Source organism: Alosa alosa, chromosome 10, assembly GCF_017589495.1.
Source record: "Alosa alosa isolate M-15738 ecotype Scorff River chromosome 10, AALO_Geno_1.1, whole genome shotgun sequence".
In the NCBI taxonomy this organism is placed as follows: Eukaryota; Metazoa; Chordata; class Actinopteri; order Clupeiformes; family Clupeidae; genus Alosa; species Alosa alosa.
This window is the reverse complement of record NC_063198.1, coordinates 21,305,724-21,325,234: the sequence shown is the minus strand read 5'-3', so window position 1 is coordinate 21,325,234 and position 19,511 is coordinate 21,305,724. Positions and strand designations below refer to the sequence as shown.

The 19,511-nt window shown below is 41.3% G+C and overlaps 1 protein-coding gene across 1 annotated transcript; it reads right to left on the bottom strand.

The window, feature by feature from the left end:
- Positions 1-451: 451 nt before the first annotated feature.
- On the bottom strand, positions 452-5,000 carry igfbp6a (insulin-like growth factor binding protein 6a). Its single transcript, XM_048255299.1, has 4 exons — positions 4,487-5,000; positions 1,877-1,911; positions 1,662-1,781; positions 452-1,388 (listed from the first exon to the last, which is right to left on the bottom strand). The coding sequence occupies exons 1-4, from the start codon at positions 4,842-4,844 to the stop codon at positions 1,275-1,277; spliced, it is 627 nt and encodes a 208-aa protein (XP_048111256.1). The 5' UTR covers positions 4,845-5,000; the 3' UTR covers positions 452-1,274.
- Between the last annotated feature and the right edge of the window lie 14,511 nt (positions 5,001-19,511).

The window sequence follows — 19,511 nt, the reverse complement described above, 5'->3', positions numbered from 1 at the left end:
AATGTATGGCTCATATTTAGAAGATCATTGCACTGCTCCTATGGTTACTTGTGGTCATTGGTAATAGTTGTGGCCTCAGCTCCAGCATGATAACACTCAGGGCCAACAATCTGTTCACTCAAGCTGGGTCATATGAGAGAGATTTTCAGATTACTGTTGCTTGGCTCCAGCCTTGGTCTGCCTCTCAACAACGTTTCCCTTTGTCCAGGTGTCCCCCTTCACAGACAAGCATGCAATAACGCCTTCAGAAGAGAAGAGGGATCTGTGCCTCTTAAAACAGTGGAAAAATAAGCGGACCCACTAGGAAAAAAGACAGTAAGAACTGTGTCTTTTTTCCTTTTCTGTTGGCTGTTTCCTTTGAATAATACAGTATGGCCTCACAGAGTATGTGTTCTACGTGCAGTGGTCATCATGTTTGTTTATTTTACAAAACATTGGCTCACACATGGTATGTACTTAAATGAGAATGTGTATTTATTTAAAAATCAGTCTTTTTTCAGCAGGTATCAGCTTGCAAATGGCATTAAAGTTTTAACCCCGTGAGGTGGGATTTCACCATAGTACAAAAGGTACACAAAAGAGATAAATAATAATGAAATTATATTATAAAAATACAAAGTTTTGTTAAATAATTCGATTTAACTTATAGGCTTATAAAAAAGTAAATATACAAAAGTATCTTGATAAGAGCATTGATTGCTTTGTCTTGACACCATAGCAAGCTTTGGGTGGCTGTGGTGCAGAAAAGGCACAGGTTATGTAGCATCTGTCTTCAACCTAAACTACACATCAGTGTTGGGGTTTGCACACATTCAGAAATAGTTCACGGTTTAGCGTCTGTGTGGTTTGTCAATTTGTTAGCAGTGTGCTTTGATTCCAGTTTTTTACACATTTTAAACCAAATTGATTTCAAGGCCTCTAGCGTCAATTCACCTCTTTTGCTGAGGCCTTTCAGTAAATACATTTGCTAGTTTTGTATCTCTAAACATATTGACACTGTATTTATGCAGACAAATGTATTAAAGTGTCATATACAAGTGCATCTAACCAATGGAAGATAAGATGAGACAAAAACTCATTTAAACCTTGTCAGGCTTCATGACCAAGTGGAGTCCTGCACATGGGAAGGCCAGATGTCCTTTGCCTATCGCTATGTGCTTGTGTTTGTGTTTTTTAGCTGGACCCCAAACTCTAAACAACTCCAGACAGACAGACAGACAGACAGACAGACTCTTGATTGAGGGACTCAAGGGCTCTGTGGTGAACATCCCTTTTCACACACCGTCGCAGGAAACAGTGCCGTCTTCAGCTGTTCTCGACGGCATCGCTGCTCCGGTTTCACTCACACACCAGCACTGACCACGCTGCATGCCCCTTGAGGAGCGACACTACGAGAGAGAGAGAGAGAGAGAGAGAGAGAGAGAGGGAGAGAGAGGGAGAGAGTGGGAGAGAGAGGGAGAGAGTGGGAGAGAGGGAGAGAGAAAGATGGAGAGAGGGAGAGAGAGGGAAAGAGAGAGAGGGAGAAAGAGAGAGAGAGAAAGAGAGAGAGAAAGACAAGACAGACAGCACAATTAATAAACACTTTATGTTTACTTTCACATAACATTTTAACATTTTGCTATCTGACAGTGTTTTCTGTCACTCCAACCTCTGACACCAACCTGCTTCTTTCTGTAGAAACCTCTCCGGTCACAGTTGGGGATGTAAATGGCCTGATCAGACTGGATGATCTTTAGCTCCAGACCTTGGAGAATTGAGTTGAGCTGTTTACGGCAGGGACCCTGAAATCAAACACAAGACACACAAAGACATGGCACATCAGCAAGAGTGTCAATGTTCAATAATTTTCAAAAGTTCACTGGAAATCTGAACATACCTGGAAATCACCAATGGGTGTAGATGGTTGGGAAGCTGAAGTTAAGAAACAAAAAAAACATTAACATATTATAAAACGTAAATCCCAGTAGCAGAATTTTCAGCCAACTGCAGTGTGCAGCATCCCTTATTCACCTCTAGGTGGAGACATTCTACCCACAAATACACTGTAATACAGATGTGTTTCTGTCACTATGATGCGCCCTGAACACCTGCTTCAGATCCAGCGCATTGATTGACAATAATGAATTGTGTTTAGTTTAGACATGCTAGGCCTACCACTTCACCAGCACTAACAGATATACAGATGGATCTTGATACGTACCAAATAATGACATTTGTATTTAGAGAGGATATTGTATAAAAAATATCTTAACAGCAACAGGTGTTCAGTGTGTAGGCGATGTATTGGCAGTGTCCTCAGAAACTCTTCTGAGTACCTTACATGATGGTTTTGAGGTTTTGGTTGTTTACAACAGATTCAGACTGAGGTCTACAGAGTCATTACCGTTTCCGCCAGTGGTTTAGTGACTGTCTCTTCTCACCCCACATCAAACAGTACTATTAAAAATGTGTCAAGAGTGAGGAATCCCTTTCCTTCATGTCCACTTCCACAACACACTCTTTACTTTTCCTGAAAGTCCAGCCAATACAAATCCAACAAATCGGTCACATATTGAAAGGTCACCCACCAAAGAGCAGAGGCTAAGAAAGCTACTCTCTACACTCTCCCTTCCCCTCTCTCTCTCTCTCTCTCTCTCTGTCTCCCTCTCTCACTCTCTTTCTATCTCTGTCTCTCTCTGTCCTTGTGAGTGCCCAGTCATAGCACAGGACAGATACAGACAGCAAAGCGCTGCCGCGTCGTAAAACAGGGTGGACTCTTTTCCTGAGCGAAGTACAAATTCAGCATTCCAGCAAGGCACCAGTCCAGTGTCTCTGGTTTGAAAAACGCCCACTAGTGTGTCTGCTCTCACAAGCATGGCCCACCCACAACAAAAGCCACTTCCATCAAAATGACCGGTCCATAAATAGCCTAACTCATAGTAGAGCTGTCATCTGACATAAAGCTTCATTGGAAACATATACCCCATCTAGTCTGCTGTGCTCTGGATGAAATAGACCATATACTTATGAAATGGACTGTAGCCAAAGAAAATACATTTCAGAGTTCAAAAATCCATTTAGGAACAATAAGACCCCAATTCTGGGATATACGAAGACCATTGAATGAACTTTTTCCTTAACAGGCCTAATCCCCTGAATAAAATAAGACCTCATAAATGACAGTCGGAGTATAAAACTGATTTGTGACCCCTGTGCATGCTTCAGACCTCTGGCGTGGCTATCCCAGACACATAACACAGGCGTGAGTGTGCCGCCTGGCGTGGTCAGGGAAACACGCGTCATCGCCCGCGGCACTTCATTGTGATTCCGTTTCAGCGGCTCATCATTCCCTCAGTCGGCATGTCTCCCTTACAGGTTGGCCGTGCCCGCGTGTTTCCGTTGGCCACGCCGCGCCCTGAGGTATGCTCGACCGCGAGCTCGTCCAATAGATCTCTCACCCCTCTCTAAAAACTCCGTCCCATCTCTCTCTCAACCCCCCTCTACACACACACACACACACACACACACACACATGCACACACTCCCATAGCAAAACATGTGCTTCAGATGGGGCAGCTAGCCAGAGACCCAGTCATGCCCTAAATCGCCCATAGCACAGCTGTCTATAGCTACGCCATTCCCAACGAGGCCAGTTTACCTGGGGTGCACTGCTCAGCAGACAGGCGAGATTACGGCCACTGCGTGTGGGCTGACGATGTAAAGACCCAGTGACTATGTGCAGTTACATGACACCTGGATTCCTTAAGGCTTAGACAGCAACATTACGAGTGGATCTTGAATTCTCAAGCTTTCCACTCATGGACATCATGGGTGGCCAGAATATTGCAGCAATCAGCATCAGTAAGAATGAGTGTCTTGGTTGGTTGATAGGGATGAAGTTTTACACATTTACTCAAGTCAATAAAATAATGAAGGGATTATATTATAGAATTCACCTGAAATATTTAAATATTCCACCTTTCAAGGGTATTTTTTGACAGAGATAGTATGGCTAAGTATAGTTAAGATAGTATAGCATAGTCAGTGTCCGTAGCATGTAGAATCATTCAATCAGAACAACTTAATAGGTTCAGAGGCTTGACACTTCTCTTCTTCAGGGTCAGATGAATGTTAAACTAAGTGGACCTAAACCTCTTACTACTATATTAAACCTGAAATTACTAGGATAAAGTTCACCAAACTGGAATTCACAATACTGAAGAGTGCACACACACCCCTCCCCTGCACTTTCTGACTTCCCTAAGCACATGGTTTAATGGCTCTAGGCTCGGAGAAGGAAGTAAACAGTAGAGCTGTCAAAAGCAGTGAAATTAAAGTAACCAATGGCTTAGTGGAGCGAGAAAACTCAATACTAAAAAAAAATTCCATTCTCTGTTCACTGTGCAAAGATGGAAAAATTACAATCCTTAAAGCAGATCCAAACCTCAAACATGTCTCCTCCTCCCCCTAAAAAGCTGCCCTGTAAGGATTGTTTGGCATGTTTTACCTGTGGTCTGCGGGTTGCCTGTGGCGGGGCTCCTGAGGCTACTGCAGATCCCCCGGCCCTGCAGCAGGGCATGGAGTGGGTTGGGGTCACCCAGCGGGGGGTTGCAGCGGAGCCCCCGTGCACAACTCAGGGTGTAGACTCCGCACAGCTCCCCCTGGCCCAGTGCCGCCGTGCTGTCTTCCCCTGGCCGCTCCGAGGGGACTGTGGCGGCACCACCCCGGCCCTTGGCGTCCTTGGGGCAGTTGGGGCAAGTCTTGTGGAGCCCATGGCGGGGCGCCAGTCCCCGGGTGGCTGGCACTGCCAGAGGGAAGATCACCAGGAGGGTCAGAAGGTTGGGAAACAGAGGCATTGCTTTCATATGTGGTCTGTCCAGAGGCAAAGTCCTTTCCAAACACGAGATTAAAAACAAGTGTCGCTGGCCAAGGGCTTGTGTGTCAGCCAACTGTCGGCTTTTTTTTCTTTTCGCTTATCTCCTCTCTGTTCCTCTTCACTTCTCTTTTCTTCTCTTCTCTTCTCTTCTCTTGTCTTCTCTTCTCTCCTCTTTCCTTCCTCTTCTCTCTGGTCTTCTTCTCTCTGTCTGTTCTTGTTCTCTTCAGTTGAGCGCTCCTAATTGAAGCTGTGAGGCCGAGGTGGGAGACGTTCCCAAAAGCAGCAACCTGAGACTGATGATCAAGCACACGCAGACTGTTGCCCGGGACACAACTGACGAGAGCTTTTAAAGATCAGAAAGGTGGAGGGAGAGGGAGAAAGAGGAGGGCAGAGAGAGACAGACAGAGAGAGAGAGAGAGAGAGTGAGTGTGTGTGTGTGTGTGTGTGTGTCTATGTGTGAGTGTGTGTCTGTGTGTTAGAGAGAGAGAACTGTGTGTATGTGTGTGTGTATTTGAGTGAGTGTGTGTGTGTGTGTGTGTGTGTGTGTATTTGAGTGAGTGTGTGTGTGTGTGTGTGTGTGTGTGTGTATTTGAGTGAGTGAGTGTGTGTGTGTGTGTGTGTGTGTGAGTGTGTGTGTATTTGAGTGTGTGTGTGTGTGTGTGTGTTTGTGTGTGTGTTTTTTACTCCTCTGCTCATGGTGTTCTCTAAGAGCATCTTAGATGTTTCTTTCACAAAGTGTCCATAGATGAATGCCGTAACATCACATTCAATTTTTTAAACTTCCAATGGCATTTGTAGTACATTCTTTCCATTTAAGGAATACTCAAGTCTTGGAGGAACAGAATTCAACATGATTGGTGAAAACCATTGTTCAGACCAGAGGGAATTATGTTGGATGCCATTATTGACTAGGACCCTTACAAATGTGATTAAATTAAAAACACAGTAGGCTGTTACATTCACAAACTTTATAAACGCCATGTTTATGCTGGGCTTTCAAACTCAGTTTTCAAAACTTTGTCTTTAAATTAATATGTGATGACACTTCAAGGAAACATTGCTACTAAGGGCCTGAGGGTTGATACTCAATCAATGCCATCTAACATGCCAGTGTCCTATTGCGTAAGATCTCATTCACTGGAAATTAAATGTTATGTTTTAACTGTTGCAAAACGTATTGTAAAACATATTATTGCCATGTCATAATTTCTGTAGTTGTAGACCAGAAATGGTAGAAAGTAAAAATCTGTAATAGAATAGAATTTGCAGATGACTAATACTGACATATTGGCATATTGTGAGTATAAATAACCGACAAAAATAGACTGTTAATACTTTATCACGTGGATGGATCAGGTAAATCTGGTCAATCAAACGTGACCATTTCTGTGACATCATACAGTAACCAGGCAACTGAGTACTATTTGCTCACATAGATAGCCTATGGAAAAGTCTACCGTTCCGTAGGCTATTAATCACTTTGTAGGCTGACTACAAAAATCTCGTTTACGTGCCCTTTGGATTGAAATGCCAAGCCCTATTTCAGTTTCAATCCCGCACACGTCAGAACACGTAATGTGTGAAGGAGCTTCTGTTGAAATTATTAGGCATATGACCTTTAACCTGACTAACTAGCATAATGAAGTCTTTAGAACTCCTGAAATTCTATTCTGCGCCTAAAACTATGTTAGTCTATGTTCGAGAAAACAAAAACAGAAAATGAACCATTCAATATCATCTAGATATATGGACAGACAGACAGACAGACATAGATGGATTGATTGGATGATTTTGATTAAAGGGACTATTTGCTATCTGTGAAAACTCTGATCAAGTTATCTGCTTGTTTGTCTGAAAAATATGTCATTGTTATGTCAAATAACCAAAATTAGGTGGCCCTTGTAGCCTAAAAGCCTGCCAATGAGAAAAGTGAATCCTAGGTGGTTTTGACCCGTGCCAACCGTTTATGAGCCAAGCAATCTGGACCCTGGTTCGTGACAGCTGGGATACATCCTAGATCAGGAGCAGATCAACGCAAGCAGCTCCAAAGTCAGCTGTTATCTGAGATATGCGGTTCTTGGCTCTGACCCTATAAAAGTACCTCTGACGCAGCGGTCCACTGTTTTGTGGAACTTTTCATTGCTGGGCAATAACTCAGAAGAACTGTTTTTGACAACAGCTTTGCCTAATAGCGTCATATAAGAGAGTTTTTATTAAGTGGATTGTGTGTCACACACTCAGAGCCAGATTAACCATGTTACTCTAAACCCTGAAAGATGATGTTGATACATAATGCAAGTCTTACTAGAAATACCGTAGGTAACGCTGGCTTCACAGTGATGGGAAAGTAGATTCCTGGCAACGAGACAGGGTGCCTTAGTAGTTAAACATGGATAAATGAGCCACTTTTCTTTACAACATTTCAAAATTAATCTGTGTGACTACTCGGGTTTTGGCTACACCTTTGAGTAACCATTGCTGAGAGGTTTTTTTTGCTACACCTCCTGTTTTTTTTTTATATATATTTAAGCTGAAAGAGCCCTACTGTTGTTTCTCAACTGTCTCAGCTCCTCCCATGCATCTAGGCTGTTGTAAGTCCGAAAACCATCAGTGGCTTGAAAACATCATCCAGGGACAGTCACACCCAATCAGTGATTAACTGCAGGCTCTCGCTCTGGAACCCAGCAGCATCTAAATTTAGATGCCATATTCACATTTTAAATAGCCCCCGTGACTGTTATTTTTGGACATTTGTTAAAAAAAAGGGAGAAACACTTTTTTATGTATTAAAAATGACCTGCCACAAAGCTCAAAGAGACTTCTTGAAAAGTTTTGCCGTGTGTAACATGACTTTCCAGTTATTCATGGCGTTTTCTTTTTTCGAATATTCATACTTTTGGGCTAAATCATGTGGACAGCAGGCTCGTAAAAGTCATCCTGGTTTCTTGGAAGTTGTAGTAGCCCAGGCCGTAAATTTTGGGATGGGAGAAACCTGGTGTCTGTACTCGCCGGCTGTAGCAGCCAGTGCCAGAGCCTGGGTTTGACTCTAACGGCGGTTGATGTGGAGTGGGCGAGCGATGCATGGAGAGCGTGTTGGCGGACCGGGTTAGTGCTTACGAGTGTCTGCACGCCCACTCCACACTTCCCCTTCTTCTTAAAGGTGTAGTCTGTGATTTGCTTTTGGTTTTGTAAAAGGTTGTTTGTATTTTACTTACATTTGGTCATTATGTCAATTATATGCCGACTAGTATCCCCAGAGCAATTCAGAGTTAAGTGCCCTGTTGCCTCTATGCTACCACTGCCCCATATTTGAGCTTAATAGCCAATCAAAGTAGGCTACATCCCTCTACTCAATGATGACTGTAATGTGGACTGTGTACAAACATCAGTTTTGTTTAAAAGTAATTATTGAAGACCACGAGGAGGAGCCATGAGGAGCTATTTGGTGAATTAGACAAAATGTGTATGGGATGAAAATCCCAGACCCACTCACTTCCTGTCAACCTTCACTGTCTAATCTGAATAAAGACAAAAGCCCCAAAAATATACTTCAAAAACATTAAAATCTTGCCATTATTAATTTGTGTCCATGGCCCTGAAACAGTTCTGTCATCATGCCCACACACCACGGCCCTGTCTTTTGATCATCCATAATCTGGAAGGAAATATGGTCCATCAATGCATGACATTGAGTGTCAAACAGTTCTAAGGCTAGCCGACATTGTTTAATTCTTCTCTTGCTCCTGAGGCTCAACAAGTTGCTAACAACACCAAATACATATGTTTGATACCTTGGGAACATGCCGTGTACTACTGTAAGTTGCTTTGGATACAAATCTTTGCCAACCGAGTGTAATGTAAATGTAAGGCCTGGGACGTCAGTGTCTGGGCCTGGCTAATGGGACTGGGTCGATGGACGGATGGGGGTAGGTGTCTGATGGGGTGGATGGGGCGTGCAAATCAGTGGAAGAGAGAGTTGAATTAGCCAGTTTGTCACTCAGTTCATCGCCTGCGGTCTGGAGATGCATGCCTCATTGGTCCAGGTGGAGGCTTTGCTCATCGCTTCTGTTTATCTTACCATCGAACTGTGTATATTCGACGCGAGCGCACAACAATGCAGGCACGGACGGATCGAATGCACCAGGGATTAGGGATCGTTGGAAGACATGAGAACACGAAGTGTGCACACACACACACACACACACACACACACACTTAAAAGACTTTCAAAAGACTTGCATAGTGAGGTCATGGATAATAACTGAATGGTGTAAACCCCCACCCCCCACCCCTACCACATTTCTTTCAAACACTTTGCTCTTGATCTGTCATTGCCTTGATTACGCCCACGCAGTGATGTCATAATTGATCGCCCACAGTAGGAAAAAAAGGGGGGAACTGCATCACAGGTGCCCTTGAGCGTCTACAAGGAAAAATGGACGAGTGTGATGGTGATGTTTTTTTCTTTCTCTCTCTCTCTTCCTCCTGCCTCCCTCCAAGTGGAAGATTGAATGGTTTTCCTCATTTCCTTGGGGACCGCGTTGCCATAGGTTTGCTTATATCTCTATGCCATTCACTCTGTTTGTGTTGGTGGTGCCCCCATAGAGAGCCATGACAGGTCTGATGGAGGGGTGATGTTATATGTTTGGTCAAGCGGGCCCACAATGTCATGTGTCACTTGGTCGACACTTTGTGGAAGTGGTGCCGCCCGTTATCCAAAGAGCACTATCCCACTGGAGGACTGAGTTTTGGAAGGGTCTCTGGCAACCCTTGCAACTGATCCACTCAAATAAAAAAATTACAGTAGAGTGGTTGGACAAGATGGACCCTTTAAGCCTGTTTTCCTGAACAGGGATTACTCTGTAGTTTCTCCACTTTAAATGCCATTAACCCCAAGGCAAGGCTTCATGCGTAATGAAACCAGCTTGCCCCATGTTGGTAATCTCTGTCATCATTGCCATTCTGCTTTCTTTCACTGTTGCAACTGTAATGTTAACTGATATGGATTTTTATAGCTGTTGGGCATAAACCTAACTAGCATCCTTGAGCTTTTGTTTCATACTAGCTAGCCATAGCCAACAACTAAGTAGATAGTTAAGGATACTACTGTGTTTTAGCTTGACGTAGTCTAGTAATTCTAGTCAGAATATGAGTCTGATACTGCTCTATTGGGACGTAATTATGGGGCGTGTTTCAAACGATACAGGGGGGGAATGTAGTCTAATGTAGGAATGTGTAGGAAGAAAACACACGAACCATCCTTCTTCTCCTATATCCCTCCATTTTTAAAAATAATTCTGTTGAACAGTGATATGCTACAAACATGTTAAACAGCTGGGAAAGGCTGTCGCAAATCCCTCGAACAGGTGGTCAATCGGAGATTTCAAACGAACGAGGGAACATGTCGCAATGCAACAGCGCTGTTTTCCCTTGATGAAAGTGAAACCACGAGTTTTCCCACATCTCAACTTTGGCCAAAGTTTTCAGAAATAATCATTTTCAGTGATACAACCTCATTAAATAATATGAATTTTCCATATGGGGTCTTAAAAGCCATGTATCCTTCTAGCCACAGCGTTTTTGTTTCAAACATAAGCCTAATCAAAGCGTGCTCAGATGACGTGATAGACCAGGCGCTGTTGCTCACCTGTCCATCATCGTAAAGCCTGATTTGATTGGTCCGCCCGATATAGGGTGAGCATACTTCCACCACAATGGAACAATGCCAGACCGAACTTCCCGACCTCAAATGTTGTGGGCGGGACTAAGTTCGGAATGGCACCCAGGCTAACTGTGTTTGTCAAACCTTCAAAAATGACAATACACAAACAATGTGAAATTTGCTACTGTACTGTAACATTTCAGATGAAATAAATAAATAAATAAATAAATAAATAAATAAATAAATAAAAAAACTGCTGCAAATGATGTGGGTAAATCTCCGACAAATGTCATAGATACAGTATCTAAGTGTGTTGATTGATCTTTGCATGCCTTTCAAAATGCCAGGAAACACTTTATTTTTCTATTCACTTGTCCACATTTACAGCATAATACTCTTGATGACTTACATAATTCTTGGCAAGATTATTGTCTGCAATAATCAACAATAAACAACAAAAAATGTGTTAAGATCTTGGAGTAAGATATGTATGAGCATGGATTTGTGTTTGAGTGTGTGTGCGTGTGTGTATGTAAAGTACCCTTATGTTGCAAAAACAGGCACCCTCACACCTGCATCTCCCACCTGGGATTAAGGCACACTTTCAGCAGAGGAAGACAGGTCTTCGGGGAAGAATGCACACTCCACATGGACCCAACAATGACGAGATACACGCATCTGCTCAATCACCATTTCTGCTGAGTGACATGTACCAACAGTGCAGTGTCCAAACCCAAACCCATCAAACAATGAGTGAGTTATTTACATATATACAAAGAGCAACAACAGCAGCTGTGATGAAGAATGTTTTCTAGTTAAGTGTTTTGAGTCATAAAGTGTCAACGATCAGTCTGGGAAATCAGTGCAGCGTACTGTAGAATTGGCAGTTATGAATGCCGGTATGCCGGATGAATGTCGGTATATCCCACCATTTTGGTCAGGAAAGATTGAGTCATTCACCATCTTTACCTCAGGACTTTGGCCACTCTGCACAGAACCTTGAAGCCTGTTTTCCCTTTATGAGAAATTGATTATACTGTTTAAGGATGTTGCTGTTATGCTGTTGCTGTTATGTTGCTGTTATGCTGTGCTGTTATTTAGGATTACTGTTATGAGATGAAGTGGAAGGATCTTTGATATACTTACGTTATCATCTCAAGTCTATTGGAGCCAATGAGCCTTGAGATTATAGAAACACACACAGCAATTATGGTCAGTGACATTTCTTCCACCATTATGAATCACACAACACATAAGTCTTCTAATTGCCAACTTCAATAGTGACTGGAAGGACACTGAAATTAGCGTGCGCTGTATACAGATCACCCAGCACAGACAACTTTGCTGACCCAGTCAGGGACCAGTTTGCCATGGCCAGTTTATACCAGCTGAACCCTAACAGCTGGGCTACACTCGAAGCGCAACTGAAGTACGTGATGCGAAAAAATAGTTTTAGAAGACTGGTCTAATTTTTTTCCGCATGTGCGTCTGGTGTCACCAGTTCCATTGATAACAATAGACCTCTGAAGTTCGCCTACAAAAAATCTAAAATGCAGACGTTTTGCTCCACACACTTTTGCCCTCTGCCTTCAAGTACTGTGTACTGTGATCTACGGTACATTAAGATGGCATACTTTGATTTTTGTTACCCCAAAGCTAACTGATACGGAACCCTGGAGGGGTCATTGCAGGATATTTTTTTGGTATATATCCAGAAAACGTGCACATGTTTTACTAAATCGTGCACACATTTGACTAAATAGTGCGCTCATTTTATTCAATTGTGTTCTCAATTTAGTAAATAGTGTGCACGATTTAGTAAATTGTGCGTACGTTTTACTAAATAGTGCGCTTAGTAAAATGTGCACACAATATAGTAAACTGTGCGCACCATTTAGTAAAATGTGTGCACGATTTACTAAATTGAGGGCACAATTTAGTAAAATGAGTGCACTATTTAGTAAAACGTGCACACAATTTAGTAAAACGTGTGCACGATTTAGTAAAATGAGTGCACAATTTACTAAAATGAGCACACATTCTATCGATATACAAAAATATCTTGCAATGACACCTCCTGGGCTCCGTAAACTTGCAATGCAACTTTAGGTAGATAGCTTCAATTAACACATGGATCTCCTTATATGGGCAAAGATGGCAGCTTTGGTTCCTTTTTGTAGGCGAACTTCAGAGGTCTATGGAAGCTAATTGTTGTATCATACGAACCGCAAAGGAAGCTTCAGCTTGGTCTAGCCCCACAATTATTATTATTAATAATTATTGATGATAATAATAATGGTAACACTTTATTTTAATGTGTCGCTGTTACAGTGTACCTACCTAATTAGGTACAGTGGTACAACCTGTGTAACAACATGTACTATCAGGTACTATCATTGTACTTGCAGTATGTATTTGTGGGTACCTAGTTGTTACATTGTAATACTGAGTGCTTTTACAAAACTTTGCCAATTTGCCTACATTTTCATCAGAGGCAAAGAGCTGACCTGAGACCTGCTGGATGGGGTAAATCTGGTCATGATAGATTTGATATACAAACCATTCTTAGCTCCAGTCAAGGCCTCATTGTCTTCAGTAAACAATAAATAGTAAATAAACCTATTAAGTGTACCAGTTTTTTACTTGCATGTACTACAGTATGTAAGGTAATGGCAGACATGTTCCAAGACACCAATGACACAACACAATATGTACTGTACATGTAAGTACTTAACTGGTACACTTCATTTTAATGGGTTTGTGCCACTGTATCAAAGAGTAATACATGTGTACCAACACAGTTGATACATGTGCTACGTAGGGTAATGGCAGACATGTTCCAAGACACCAATGACACAACATACATGTAAGTACTTAACTGGTAATCTTCATTTTAATGGGTTTATGCCACTGTATCAAAGAGCAATAAGTGTGTACCAACACAGTTGATATATGTACTATGTAGTGAATTAGTAGACCTGTTCCAAGACATCGAAGACACAACATACATGTCATATGTACATGTAAGTAAGACACAACATACATGTCATATGTACTTGTAAGTGATTAACTGGTACACTTAATAGGTTTATTCCACTGTATCAAAGAGTAACAAGGTTGTAGCAACACAGCTGTCACATGTACACTGAAGACAATGAGGCCTTGACTGGAGCTAAGAATGGTTTGTATATCAAATCTATCATGACCAGATTTACCCCATCCAGCAGGTCTCAGGTCAGCTCTTTGCCTCTGATGAAAATTTAGGCAAATTGGCAAAGTTTTGTAAAAGCACTCAGTATTACAATGTAACAACTATATGTAGGTACCCACAAATACATAATGCAAGTACAATGATAGTACCTGATAGTACATGTCGTTACACAGGTTGTACCACTGTACCTAATTAGGTAGGTACACTGTAACAGCGACACATTAAAATAAAGTGTTACCAAAAGGTCTCATAAAAAATGTACAAAATTAGTCTCATAACTGCCACAAGCAGACTCATTTGAAGTTGGTATATGGGTCATGTTTCTGTTCCCAATAGTAAATTCTTTTGGGGTAGATTCTTTTGAATTTTGAATTGCCTGCTATAGTAGTCCCTTGTAAACTTTGAACATGAGCCTTGTGTGGGCTCACAGCATTGTTCACTTCATAATAATAATCCGGTTCAGAAACATAAAATCCACAGACTTCCATCTCAGGTTTTACACTTTTTTGGTTTCTCTTGTAAGAAGAATTCCAAAGAAACAAATGGAATTCAAGAGAAAATTAAATACTAATAATAAAAATAATCATCATCATCATCATAAATAATACATCTCAGATTTACTCATTTACTCAGTTATTTTTCCATTTAATTTTCAGTTTCAGCACAGGTGCCTCGTCTCATTCAGGAAGGTTCAGTCCTCTTACACAGATAGAGCTAACCAACAGTAGGCATTAGGCCTGTCAAACTCGATTCCTTTTAAGGATCCGGGTTATTCTGAGTCACTCACTAAACTGATCCGGGTTGAACGAGTCACTTGAGTCAGTATTGCTAAATCGCAAAGAAATTCAGTCCTACGTTCAAGCAGTGCAGTGGGGTGCTTCATTTCGTTAAGTGCCTTCTCATGTTGGATGTGGATCCTCCATGATTTGAAACCAGGTTTTTGCAGTACTTGCATTTAGCCTAAGAGTTTTGGTCTCCTGGTCAAAGTGCATCCACACATTGTTCATCTTTTTGGTGCTCATGTTCAGAAACTTTGATCTTATTGACAGGGAGGGTAGCCTATATTATAATAATTAATTATTTGTTGTTGTTTTGTTAACAATAGAAAATTTGCCTAGGTCTAATGCTACTCTGCTACAATGTTTATTACCACTACTATATACCAATAGTAGGCTACTAGAATCTATTCTAATAGGTATTATAGGCAGCTAATAGGCCTACTAGGCAACTAATATTATTAGCCTATTAATCATAGCTATATCTATATATATATATATATATATATATATATATATATATATATATATATATATATATCATGTTAGGTAGCCTAATATAATATCATATATAATATAATATAATATTATATAATATAAAATAGCCTAATATAATAGCATCAAAATCTCCACCCACTCACGGGAAAGAAAGCAGTTTGAGCCAGACTGTTTATTTATTGTCTTAACCTAGCCTAAGCAATTGACTTTCAATGTAGACATAGAAACAGGAACGTAGAAATGCCCTGCAGTGACAATAATTATTATTATTGTTATTATTATTATTATTATTATTATTACTACTACTACTACTATTCTCATTAGGCCTATTATTATCATCACCTTGACACAAGTAGAAACTAGGCTACTTGCTCGTCTACAGATCCACTCATGACAATGTAGCCGGCTGATTCGACTGACTCGCACTCATAACAACATAATATAACCGGTTCGCCCGCGGCTGATCCAAATGACCCAGGTAGGCTAGCCTACTCAAGCAACTCCATACAGAGCTTGCAATGTTTCGGACATTGCAACTGTCTTCGCGACCTAATTGCATTTTAAAGTAGGCTATGAGTGCAGAATATATGTTATTTCAGAAGTGAAAGCATGGCTTTTGTTGTGGATTTTCTTTTAACCTTGACGAGGAGTTACTCGTTCCTCTAAAGATCCACTCATGACAACGTAGCCGGCTGATTCGCACTCATAACAACAACGTAACCGGCCAGCTTGGCTGATCCGACTGGCTAGCCTACTCTCCATACAGAGCTTGCAATGTTTCAGACTATCTTCGCGACTTAATTGCATTTTAAAGTAGGCTATGCGTGCAGAATATATGTTATTTCAGAAGTGAACGCATGGCTTTTGTTGTGGATTTTCTTTTAACCTTGACGAGGAGTTACTCGCTCCTCTAAAGATCCACTCATGACAACGTAGCCGGCTGATTCGGCTGACTCGCACTCATAACAACGTAACCGGCCCGCCCTGCTGATCCAACTGACCCGGCTAGCCTGAGCAGCTCCATACAGAGCTTGCAATGTTTCGGACTGTCTTCGCGACCTAATTGCATTTTAAAGTAGGCTGTGCCTACGTGTAGAACATTGTATGCTATTTCAGAAGTGAAAGAATGGCTTTTGTTGTGGATTTGCTTTTCACCTTGACGAGGAGTTACCGCCGCCTACTGATCCCACTCATGACAACGTAGCCGGGCTGGCTGACTCGCACTCATAACGTAACCGCCCGGCCCAGCGATCCGACTAACCCGGGTATACAAAGCAGCTCCATTAAGAGCGTGCAATGTTTCGGACTGTCTGCGCGACCTAATTGCATTTTAATATGCTACATCTACACACCAAATCTAAAGTATAGTGAAGAATGGCTTTTGTTGTGGAATTGCTTTTCACTTTGAGGAGGAGCTACTCGCTCGTCTACAGCCACTCATGACAACGTAGCCGTAGCCGACTCGTACTCAATGTAGCCTAACCGGCCGGCTGATCCGACTAACCCAGCTCTGCGGGAAGTTAACCAGTTATCTCAGACTGCCTGCTCACTCAGTCGCTTGAGTTGATTTGTGGAGTTGTGGTTATCCTACTTACGAAATTGTTACATTTTTGGCAGCTATGATGGCTAGTAGGCTAGCTAATGTTGCAAGAGGTTTGTGTGTGGCGCTGTTTATCGTTTTAGATTGAATTGTAGTAGGACTCAACTGATCCGAGTTAATGATACTAGAGACTCGCGACTCATGGGTTAATTTAAAGATACGGGTGAAAGATCCGAGTGAATCACGACTCAAACAGGCGTAGTAGGCATGCTGTGTGGGACATCTGTGGCTATCGCTTGTGCACGTCGGCCCGCAGTGAGTCAACTATAACCCAGCTGGGAAAAAAGTGCTGAGGGCCTAAGATGCGCTAACCCCCTAATTTGATTTTGTGGGCTAGCCCACAGTGGGGCGTCCCCCAATGATTTCACACAGGGATGAAGGTGCTGTGGGCCCAGATTAAGTTCTTTCTCACTGGATATGTGTGGGATTCCTGATGGCAAGCCCTTGTGGTTTAGCCCATAATAAGCCGTCAGCATACCCTATATGAGATGCTATGGATTTAGGATATGGCCAGTGGCCATTAAATGGGATTTTTATGAGTTAGCCTACTGCCTGGGGTGTTTGCAATTAATCCACGGTGGCGCAGAGGGTATACAGATGCTGTGACCTAAACACAGTGGCTAATTCAGTGGCTACACTTCAGTTGGCCCACATGGGATTTCTGTGGGTTTGCACAAATTGGCTTTGCCCAGAGAGAGGTCCCACAGTGGGCTGCATGTGAACCAAATGCCCAGAGTGAGCTAATGCTGTAGAGGGCACATGTGGGATCTGGTTAGCTTCCCAGAAGCCCGCATTGCCCACAGAAAGCCCTCTGGGGTTCCACACGAGCCTGTTTGATGAGTTCCATTTTACCCCTATGAACAATTTTTCCTTTCCAAAACATATGTCTTTACCATAGAGTATTTTGGTTTATTTGAATTATAAACTGAAAACTGAATGAAAGAAATGAAAAAAGAAAGGCAGAAAGGTAGGCAGAAACACAGTGTGTCTTACACATTTGTTTACTTAGTTAGTTTGTACACTGTACAGAAAAGATAACATACGGTAAGTCATCTTGTTGCTGTTGCTGAGTTATATAAACTTGAGTGTTGTTAAGTTTATGTGTAATAATGTGTGTAATGTGAATGGTTTGTAGTGAGTGGGCTAAATAAGGGATAACGGCTGCTGAGGTGTCCTAAATACGGAATTAATGGACGAGGGGGAGGCAAAGAACTCCCCGACTTGCAGTGTACCCGGTTGCCACTATAGGCGATAGTCATGCCTTTATAGCACCCAAAGGAAACAAGCGGTTCCGTTTAAAAAGAAGCCGACTTGTTCAGTTTGTTGTACACAGAGCTTTATAGTTCTCTCTAGGGCTCTGGTTGTACATCTTTCTTTGGTCCAAGAGTCCAGGCAAAGTAAGGCCTGACCCAAAACTTATTGCAACAGAATTTATTTGTCATTTAAATTGGTGATCTAAACACCATATAGTAAAAGTCCATGAAAATTAGTTAGTAGAAATAATAAAATTCAGGGTTTTTTATGCATTATCCTTCAGCAAATACTGACAAAACTAAAATTAGAATGTTAGAATAAGCATTCTAAAGAATATCTGCATTGTTGAGGAACATTCCTTTATTTTCAAAGAGTTCTGTCTTATGCTCACTCTCGCTTTGAAACCTCTCCACTCTCCAATTTCTTGGGCTTATTTCAGACTGGTTTGTTGCAAAATTAGTGTCTATTTGTACATTTTGGCCCTTTGAATCAATGGAAAAGGTTGTTGAGTCTTCAAAAAGCCAGTGTGTTTTTGCAAGTGTCCCACAATAATAAAGCTGTATAAATATATCTCCAATCACCTGTCTAAGGGAATATTTTTGCACTATATAAGGCCATGTCTGTGAAGTAACCAGATTCAGGAGTCAATGGGGCAGTTAGGTAGTGAGTCAACAGTACACAGTACAAGCAGAGTTTGGTGCAAGTGCACAGTGACAAGAAGAGAGAAGAAGATCGGTGATACACAGGGACCGGTGTTTTGCTACATGTCAGTATTATGTGTGTGAGCAACCTACATGTTACTCATCTTGCACTGGATCATCTTCCTGAATCTCAATATTCTGATCACAAGTGTGGGAAGATTACTAAGCCAGCACCAGTCAGAGGCTACATTCATTGTTTTGCACTTTTATGATGTCATCCCATAACCAAAACTAGGCCTATAGGTTTTACCAAAAATGTTTGGCAATATTTTTCAACTACAAAAATACAAACCTATAAAATAATTTTATACAAAATACAAGGCCATTTTCTTCAACCCAACCAAATAGAAATGACAAAATACTATTTTGTATTTGAAATATGTATTCTAAATACACGTATCATACTGCCCATCCCTGAGTAGACATCACTTGTTCTGAGACACATTTGATTCAGGAGATATGATTCCTGTGATTCCCGTGATAGTTTTGGATAGTTTAGTAAGAGGGGTCTAAAGGCATATCTGTTCAAATGCACTAGTTCATTAAGCGCTTCTTATGTGTTATGTTTTGTATAATATTGTTTTATTTCCATTAGGCTGTTGATTAATTTGACATTGTTGTTTACTATTGATATTCTCCTTAATTTAGTCTTACCATGTTATTGTTTTTATATTATTGATTGAATGGACATTATTGTTTATTATTGGCTTTTCCCTCATTTTCATTGTATATTTCATTAGGCTATTGATTGAATTAACATTGTTTATTATTGCTGTTCTCCTTATTATAGTCTGATCAACATTTTAATCTGTTCCCTGTTAAATTTAAATATTATATTGTTTTGTATTTGTATGTTGCTTTGGACAAAAACGTATCCATAACCATAACCATAAAATATAGGCTTAGGCCTATAATATAATTATAGTGGAACATTTAATGGTTGCCACAACGACC

Excerpts from the sequence above, each read along its gene's own strand:
- igfbp6a (XM_048255299.1), bottom strand. The coding sequence starts at position 4,844 with ATGAAAGCAATGCCTCTGTTTCCCAACCTTCTGACCCTCCTGGTGATC. Across the intron at positions 1,782-1,876 it reads CACCCATTGGTGATTTCCAG|GGTCCCTGCCGTAAACAGCT; the intron begins GTATGTTCAGAT and ends GTTTGATTTCAG. Across the intron at positions 1,389-1,661 it reads GTTTCTACAGAAAGAAGCAG|TGTCGCTCCTCAAGGGGCAT; the intron begins GTTGGTGTCAGA and ends TCTCTCTCGTAG.